At 38.3% G+C, this 8,447-nt stretch overlaps 2 protein-coding genes across 3 annotated transcripts; one reads left to right on the forward strand and one right to left on the reverse strand.

Moving 5' to 3' along the window:
* Positions 1-406: 406 nt before the first annotated feature.
* Positions 407-3,157, forward strand: LOC105117679 (mannan endo-1,4-beta-mannosidase 7-like). Its single transcript, XM_011015420.1, has 5 exons — positions 407-821; positions 937-1,131; positions 1,467-1,589; positions 2,020-2,222; positions 2,439-3,157. The coding sequence occupies exons 1-5, from the start codon at positions 498-500 to the stop codon at positions 2,899-2,901; spliced, it is 1,308 nt and encodes a 435-aa protein (XP_011013722.1). The 5' UTR covers positions 407-497; the 3' UTR covers positions 2,902-3,157.
* A 1,166-nt stretch (positions 3,158-4,323) lies between these two features.
* LOC105117680 (uncharacterized) lies at positions 4,324-8,362 on the reverse strand. Of its 2 annotated transcripts, XM_011015421.1 has the most exons (4): positions 8,029-8,362; positions 6,704-7,563; positions 5,749-6,192; positions 4,324-5,104 (listed from the first exon to the last, which is right to left on the reverse strand). In XM_011015421.1, exons 2-4 carry the CDS (start codon positions 7,557-7,559, stop codon positions 4,926-4,928), a joined length of 1,479 nt encoding a protein of 492 aa, XP_011013723.1. In that variant the 5' UTR covers positions 7,560-7,563; positions 8,029-8,362; the 3' UTR covers positions 4,324-4,925. The 2 variants fall into 2 exon arrangements, with proteins under 2 accessions (XP_011013723.1, XP_011013724.1); XM_011015422.1 differs by lacking the exon at positions 8,029-8,362 and having other exon boundaries at positions 6,704-7,849.
* Between the last annotated feature and the right edge of the window lie 85 nt (positions 8,363-8,447).

An 8,447-nucleotide genomic window follows, 5' to 3' on the forward strand; every position in this document is an offset into this window, starting at 1 on the left:
TTTTCATTTCCATGTTTTTCTTTCTCGTTCTTCGTACCGAAACCCCACTTTAATATTAAATAAATAAATAAGATAAAATAATATAACAAAATTATCATGTTAAAATCCCTCTGTATTTTATAAATAGTACACGAAGATAAATTTAACAAGATTTATTTAATAATTTTAATTATCTAAAATAATATGTTTCTAAATTTTATTTGAACTAAAATTATACAACGATATTTTTTTTTATATCTTTATAAAATTTCAGCTAAATTTAATATACAATTTAAAAAATATATTGCATCTCGTAAAATTGATAAGAATATATTTTAAAGCAAATTCAGAATTCACTTGATTTGCGTCTTATTTATTCTGTTTTACGTTGCTGAAAAAAAAAAAAAAAACCTTGTCTGTTTCTCTATCGACAGTTGCTTGTAGTCTTTTGATGATCTTGAAGTGTTTAAAGACAGAACTTCTCTGAACTTTTAAACGGCAAACCCTTAAAATTTCAGATGACGCTTTTGGCTTTGGCTCTTTTACTAGTCGTCTTGATCCATCAAGGATGTTTTCATTTCCATGTTGAAGCAGGAGATGGTTTCATTAGAACTAGAGGAGTGCATTTCTTGTTGAATGGTAGCCCTTACTATGCAAATGGCTTCAACGCTTACTGGTTGATGTACACAGCTTCTGATCCATCTCAGAGACCAAAAGTTTCAGCTGCATTTCGTGAAGCAGCTAGCCATGGTCTCACTGTGGCCAGAACTTGGGCTTTTAGTGATGGTGGTTACAGACCTCTACAGTACTCCCCTGGATCCTACAATGAACAAATGTTTAAGGTCTCTTGAAAGTTAAATTCTTTTTAGCTATGCTTGTTCTTATAAATCTTCAAAAATCGCAATCTTGCTTAATTATTTCGATTTTCATCTGTTTTTCCTTTTACAATTTGTAAAGGGGCTGGATTTTGTTGTAGCTGAGGCTAGAAGTTATGGGATCAAGCTCATTCTGAGCTTTGCTAACAACTATGATAGCTTTGGAGGGAAGAAGCAGTACGTAAACTGGGCAAGAAGTCGAGGGCAGTATCTGTCATCTGATGATGATTTCTTCAGGCACCCCGTTGTCAAGGGTTACTACAAGAACCATATAAAGGTCAGAGTCCTTTCTCCCTAAACTCACTTTTCTTTCTCGGATTTTAAGATGCGTTCTGTTTTTATGTTGATCGTGTATAGAATCTGTATGCATATGGATTCCTCTTTTTTCCCTCGTAGGCGTTCGTGGCATGAATTTCTACAAATTTGTATAATAGATTGAAGAATCGGAAACTTGCCCGGATTTTTGTCTGATTTTTCTTAAAGTTTGAATGGTGTTTCCATAAGAGAATTAACTTGGTCATGAAGACGCGTTTCTGGATCTCTTCTGTTTATGAGACGTGATGCGTATAAAGTCAGTTATTAACTTATCTTAGATTACATTTTGTTTTGCAGACTGTTCTTTATAGATACAATAGCTTTACTGGAATTCGTTACAAAGATGATCCAACAATCATGGCATGGGAGCTTATGAATGAGCCTAGATGCACATCAGATCCTTCTGGAAGGACTATTCAGGTTCATTGACCTCACCTCTTCTTGTTGCCTTTTCTTTTTTTCTTCGCGACCAGTAAATCTAGAGCCCTACCTTGTAGTTGTACGCTTCATTATTATAGTAACTAGGGCATTCTAGCTCTGGTTTACTTCCAACTGGCCTTGATGGATCCTTAGCATGCCCCCACCAAGTTTCATTGATTGCGTTTCTATTTGCACCTCAATTTTCTGGGTCCGCCTTGATTAGTGAACGTTTGGCAAAAAAAAGGTCTAGGTATCACCAGTAAATGACCTTTTACTTTTAGCCCCACCTTAGTAGGGGTAAGCCTTGATGAATTCTAGAGTTGCCAGAGCTTTAAAAGTAAGCCTTAATGAATTCACTGATTTCATTTAGAATGGTATACAAATGCACAAAATTCGTGCTTACTGTTGGTCTTTGTACTTGTTGATATAGGCTTGGATAGCAGAAATGGCTTCCTTTGTGAAGTCAATTGACAGAAATCACTTGCTGGAAGCTGGGTTAGAAGGATTTTATGGACCTTCAACACCACAGAGGAACAGTCTCAATCCTGGTTTGAAGATAGGAACAGACTTCATAGCAAATAACCGCATCCCTGGACTTGATTTTGCAACAGTCCATGCATATCCTGATCAATGGTAACTACAACCTAATAAGAACTTAAGCGTTTGCTATACTCAAGAGAATCATATAGCGTTATGAAAGAGATCCATGACCTTTATATTGAGTCCTTGTGGAGCCAATACTGGTTAAAAACTCGGTAGCCGCACCAAAATGGCTAAATTAAGTAACCACACCTTAATTAGCCACACCGAATCTTTTTTTTATCTTACACGTTTTCTATGCTTGAACAGGTTTTCCAGCTCTAATGATCAAAACCAGCTTTCTTTCTTGAATAATTGGCTGGATACCCACATACAAGATGCACAAAACATACTTCGAAAACCAATTCTTATTGCAGAATTTGGAAAATCTTGGAAATACCCTGGTTTCAGCACGTACCAGAGAGACCTATTGTTCAATACCGTGTACTACAAGATATACTCAACGGCTAAAAGAGGAGGTGCAGCTGCTGGAGGCCTGTTTTGGCAACTTTTAACTGAAGGAATGGACAATTTCCGGGATGGTTATGAGATAATCTTGGGGCAACCTTCCTCAACTGCAAATGTGATATCTCAACAGGCACACAAGCTTTATCAAATCCGAAAGATTTTTTTGAGGATGAGAAACGTGGAGAGGTGGAAGAGGGCAAGAGCCGCTAGGGCTAGGAGGCATCATTGGCGGGGTGGAAATGGAGGCAAGCGAATAGGAAACTGAAAGGATCGTGCCTTTCATGTGTGAAAACGTTTTGTGCCGAAGTACAAGCTGTTGTGTTTTGAGTGTAATCACAGTAAGGTTCTGTGGAAATGGCTCCTCTCTTAGAGATGAGTGTTTTCGTCCAGGAGAGTAATCAAGTCAAACACAGCAGTATTATACGAGAGCAACTTCTCAGTGTCTGTATTTTGATTCTTAACACTTTATTTTCATGGAAGGTATTGCCAAGACAGGCCTGATCAGGTCCAGTTACATCGTTGATTGCCTATCTTTTATATGCATACATTGTTAGGGATGTTTTTGGACCGAGTTCCCTCTGAAGAAAGGGGATCCTCTCCACGCTTAAAATGATGGTCAGACAACTCATAAAAGTGATCGTTGAAATGGTAATAAAAACAAGCCCAACTCACTCTACTCTACTCCTTCAAGCTCTCGCTCTCCCAAGCACCATCGTCGTCATCCTCCTGCTCGAGAGCTTTTTTGTTATCCGTCATGTCTTGCTACCCTTCACACGATTCATGATAATCTGCTGCTTCTGGTGTTTACGCCTCGGCAGTTAGCAGGAATTAAGAAGGCATGCTACCCTTGTTTAATTGTTGTTTCTTAATAATCGTTTAGATGACAGAAAAACTGCATACAACCATAAAGCTTTGGAATTTTATTTGTCGGACCTTGTTTGGGCTCAAATATTGAGACATAAACCAGAGAGTTAATCAATTCTGCCCAAAAATGGGACATTAACTAGAGAGTTAATCTCTTCCTTCCTCCTCTCTTCTCTCCTTACCTTGCCCCACGACACCCTAGGATGATTTTTTTTTTTTTTTTAATGTTCTTGCTGTGTAAACAATGGGCTAAATTACCCAAAATTAACAATAGTTTTGGGTCAAACAAGATTTAGCCCTTCAACTTAAATTTTATGAACTAAAATTGTGCTCCTGCAGAACAAGGGTAGGCCACACTAAACAAGAGAAAAATGTCATTCTATGCAGGCAAGCATATCTAGTCATTCTATAGCAAGTAAAGTTTTATCAAAGAGAAATCAGATTACGGCCTTTCAAAACACTGAAGTCAGATCAAATTATGCAAGTTATAGCTTTGAACCATGTTCGGATTGCAAGAAAACTGTAGAAGAAAAAAAAAATATCAACATATAAGTCCAAACTAGCCCAAATGGCCTGATAACACAAAATTCCGAAACAGTAGAATCGCTAGTAACATGAAATTTGATAGTTTCTACAATCTATTTTACTAGGATCTCAACTAATTGTGGTTTTACATAATGTTTTGAATCTTTAAAGCGACAACCTTTTTTAATAACTACGTGATCCAACATATACCAGTACTCCCCGCACATGGACAGGATCACCATGTGTCAATTTCATTTCACAATCTATGAATCCATGTTTTATTTGGTCAATGGCTCGATAGCAACAAGCTGTAAGGCAGTAACAACATATACCTTTCTATCACCAGTTTAGTACATTTATGCATAATGCAAATGAACATCGAAACTCACCCCGGGCTAATAACATTAATGTATAGATTAGCATCCAAAATAATTCCTCCTAGGTTGAGACCCTTCTGTCAGGGATCACCACGTTCCAACATATCAATTCTCTTGACCTTAGTTTCATAGCTGCGGAGACTTGCAAGTGATACAACTTAAATACAGAACAAACTAAAATCAATGAGACTATTGGCCCTCCCCGGATAGAAAGCTCTCTTTCTAAAATGTTGAAAATGTTAGGATGGACCTGATGGTGTTCATGCAGGTATCAGCAAGGCCTTGAAAACACAAAAAGGCTAGACATATGATTGCAGATGATCAATGACCCAGGACAAATTAATCACCTCCCAGATCACCAGTAAGGCAGTAATGAATTATTATGATGGTAACCCTGCAATCTATGCAGGCAGGAAAATTGCTAGGGACAAAAGCAAGAGGTTGATATTCACAAGATGGCCTATAAAACCTATTTATTCTCCTGTGACATGGCATCAGAGTCTATTGATTGATCAGATGCTCATCAATTAGCTGTATCATCATGCTCTGACGCATGAGAATCACTGGCAGAAGAAGATCCTCTCATTGCTGGGAGATATGACCATGCCAAGGCTGTTGTGCCCAGTGTAATTGCAACAGCAATTGAGCCCCAAATCCACTTCCGCCTCCCTTTCCTTACCTGCCTATTACGCCGTGCCATTTCTACAAAATAAGAAGCCATATATTACAAGACCAATAATCTAGCAATACATAGAATGGGGCTCCAATTAAAGCTAGTACACCTTAAAAAGCTATGAGATGAGCATGCTTACGACAGGAAATCTCAACAATTTTCTTAATTCGCTCTTGTTCAAAAGCTCCTCACTCTGCCCATTTAGAAGGAAAGGACCAATGTTTTCAAAGCAAAGCAAACTTGCCAATCAAATTGTACTACAGAAAACTGGTTAGGTCACTGGGTCCGGTCAACAGAACATACAGATAACTAGCCAGTCAATCTAGGACAGCAATATATGAACTGCTTAAATGTTGACAACAATGTTTCAAGCTTTCTAGTTGACTAGATCAACAAACTGAGCAAGAATTTCATAACCAGTTTCAACAATCCCTAGTAGCTATAAGCCAATTACTACCAAACCAGTTCCATCCTTCTAGGAGTACACCTAGTATCTTAGGTTTCTTTTCTTTGGGTCCAATAACTCACATGGTTTTAGAACATTGGCTTGAACCAACACACTAAGGAAATTAGAAACGTAGCTATAGTTTTTCTTGATTCCACAAGCACCCCAAGTTAAAAATAATGAGAACGCTGACAAAAGAAACCTTAAAACATTTAACAAAAATCTCACCTATGACTTCCTGGTTCCTCTGAGACATCTCTCGATTCACAGCCTCATAATAATGAAGTCGATCCCACAATCGAGTAATTTCAAAGTTCTTTTCTTCAATCTGAGCTTTCAATTCTATCTCTGCCTCAGCTTTTGCAATTCCCCTTCCTATAGATTCTGATACAAACCGAGCAAGATAGATTTGCTGGCAAATCTCCTCTGCAGGATTAGAATCTGATGGCTGATCATTCTCTGGCACATCAACAGGAAAAGCAGGGAGGGATAACCCTACCAGAGCTAATTCTTGCCTGATTCTCTGCCACTGGTTTTGCATATTAGTCAAAGCCTCCTCTGCTTGCTTCCGCTTCTCTATCTCCATCAACAAACTCAATCTCATTTCACGCAATTCAGCTCCACTGAGATGAGGAGAAGGAGATGGATGTGGCCCACTCTCAGATGATAGTTCTAGCAATAGTAATAAACAAAAGTGAGCTTCTGCATTCTGTTATGACTAGTACACATAAATTTGTTACACTACTAATTTTACTAAAAGAATACAGAGATAGTTATGGGAAATGATAACGCTTGAATTCCTGAATTTAAACAGCTGCTTATATTGTATCCATAAGAGTAAACAGCCAAAAAATAAGGCAGAACCAAAATTTGCGTTCTTCAATAATAATAATAATATGCCAGAGTAAAGAGGTGATGACAAACAATACGAAGCATGCATATAGCAAAAGAAAAAACACAACAAAAAGTATAGAAGAGGTAAGAAGAGCAATGGCTCCCCCAGCACCATAGCATGCTATGAGATACTACTTAAATATGGCAGATTAAACGCAAGATGCCAAACAGCATGATGCATGAAAAAAACAAAAGGAGGGAAACGCACTATAACTTTTCCAATAACCAGATGATCTACCAAAGTAAAACAGACAGAAAGAATAGAGTACGACATGAACACCCAAGGTACCTTCCCAAGCATCATAAAACTCTCCCACTGGTATAGCTGCAGTAAGCTCCATAGAAGACTCAGCTGCGGTGGTGTCTTCAACATAGGTGTTACTAGTATAACTCATTGAGTCCTGTGGATCAAAGAAATCATCAACGTCTACATCTCGTTCCCCATTCTGCTCAGTTGGCTTCAACACATCCTTTTCCAAGGTAAAGTCCGTCCTTGTATTACTAGTCCCATGTTGCACAGTACGACTTGCTATTTCCCCATCAATCTTTCCATTAACATGCGCCGCGATGATAGTATCATGATGGACACCATTTACAGCATCCTCTTTACTAGGACTCCCATTTACAACATCCTCTTTGCTAGGACTCCCATTGACAACATTCAAAAGCTCACCTTCAACAGAACCAGGGATGAAAAAAGTAACTGAATGGCCATAACTTGAATCAACAAGCTCATTTTTTCCATTATCCACTTTCCCATTCACCTCATCTTTCTCCAATTCCTTCTTCCTAGAAGTTACATCATCCTCTGAAAAGCTCTTCAAAAGGCGTGGCCCACGTCGTTTATGATTAATTATATAAGGCGAAGGAGGAAATGAAGATGGCGAATCAGGGAGTGGGGTCGATTCCGGAGTTGCATACAGCGAAGGCGATATTTGAGGACGATTACCTTTCCTCTCTACCACCGACGCACTATTCCTCCTCTCTAGGTTTGATTTGGGTAAAGGTGGCTTCGATTTTGGTGGAGGAGGCTTCGGTTTCGGAACTGGATGGTTGTCGTCCGAACTAGGAACTGACTTGTCGACAAATTTTGAAGCTCCAGGTTCTAACAACCTATCCAAAGCTGTTGCAGGAAAAGATGGCATCCTTCTACAACACCAAATCAAAAATCAAAGTCAGAAACTTGAAATCAGAGATTAGTTAAGAAACTAACCCCAAATAAAATTCATAATCTAGAAGCTAAATAGAAAAACACAGGATTTGTCAAGTAAATAAGGGGAAATTAGTGGAAATGAAACAAATTTAACTTCGATTGATTACAGAATCACAAAATTCAAGCTTTAGATACAATTATTCAAAGCAGTACGTTAAAAATAAGAAATCATTTCTAGACAAGACAAACTTCTAGATTACAAAAATAAACAATAACAATTTAAAAAGAAAATAAGAAGCAAATTTCCACCCAGCTTTTTAGATGGCTGCACAATCAAAGCAAGTGAACCCCAACTATGATTTTTAATAGAGACCAAAACGACACCGTTTTGGTAGCTGAAAAATGGTGTCAACATCAGGTGATGGTATTAAGAACGAGGAAATGAAGCTAGAAAAAATTACCTTGATAACGAAGGAGCTGAGAGAGAGAGAGAGAGAGAGAGAGAGAGAGAGAACAATAAACTGGGAGAAAACCTAAAAAGAAAAATCAGGTGGTGGTATTACGAGAGAAGAGAAGGATCAGGGAAGAGTCGATAAAGATTATTTCGTGCAGAAATAAAAAGAGAAGAAACGAAACGACATGATACTAGAAGGAGTGATAACATATGGTGGTGTCGTATCGTAGATTGAAATTCACGACTCTTCCCTGTCCTTGAAGAAGGGAAGAGAGAGCAGAGGCCGCTTGCTGCCCAAGTTTCTTGGGGGTTTTCCCCTTTTCTTTGTTATTGCAAAGAGACAGATAGCCTATCTCGTTTTTGTTCTCCGCAAATATTTGAATTGCCCTTCGGATTACAAAATATCTCTCACACGTACTTCGCCCT

Source organism: Populus euphratica, unplaced genomic scaffold, assembly GCF_000495115.2.
Source record: "Populus euphratica unplaced genomic scaffold, PopEup_1.0 scaffold1504.1, whole genome shotgun sequence".
Lineage (NCBI taxonomy): Eukaryota > Viridiplantae > Streptophyta > Magnoliopsida > Malpighiales > Salicaceae > Populus > Populus euphratica.

Bases quoted from the DNA above. Each gene is read 5' to 3' on its own strand.
- LOC105117679 (XM_011015420.1), top strand. From the start codon at position 498: ATGACGCTTTTGGCTTTGGCTCTTTTACTAGTCGTCTTGATCCATCAA. The intron at 822-936 runs GTCTCTTGAAAG...CAATTTGTAAAG, and splicing joins ACAATGAACAAATGTTTAAG to GGGCTGGATTTTGTTGTAGC. The intron at 2,223-2,438 runs GTAACTACAACC...ATGCTTGAACAG, and splicing joins CATGCATATCCTGATCAATG to GTTTTCCAGCTCTAATGATC.
- LOC105117680 (XM_011015421.1), bottom strand. From the start codon at position 7,559: ATGCCATCTTTTCCTGCAACAGCTTTGGATAGGTTGTTAGAACCTGGA. The intron at 6,193-6,703 runs GTACCTTGGGTG...TACTATTGCTAG, and splicing joins GTTTTATGATGCTTGGGAAG to AACTATCATCTGAGAGTGGG. The intron at 5,105-5,748 runs GTGAGATTTTTG...CTTATTTTGTAG, and splicing joins GAGGAACCAGGAAGTCATAG to AAATGGCACGGCGTAATAGG.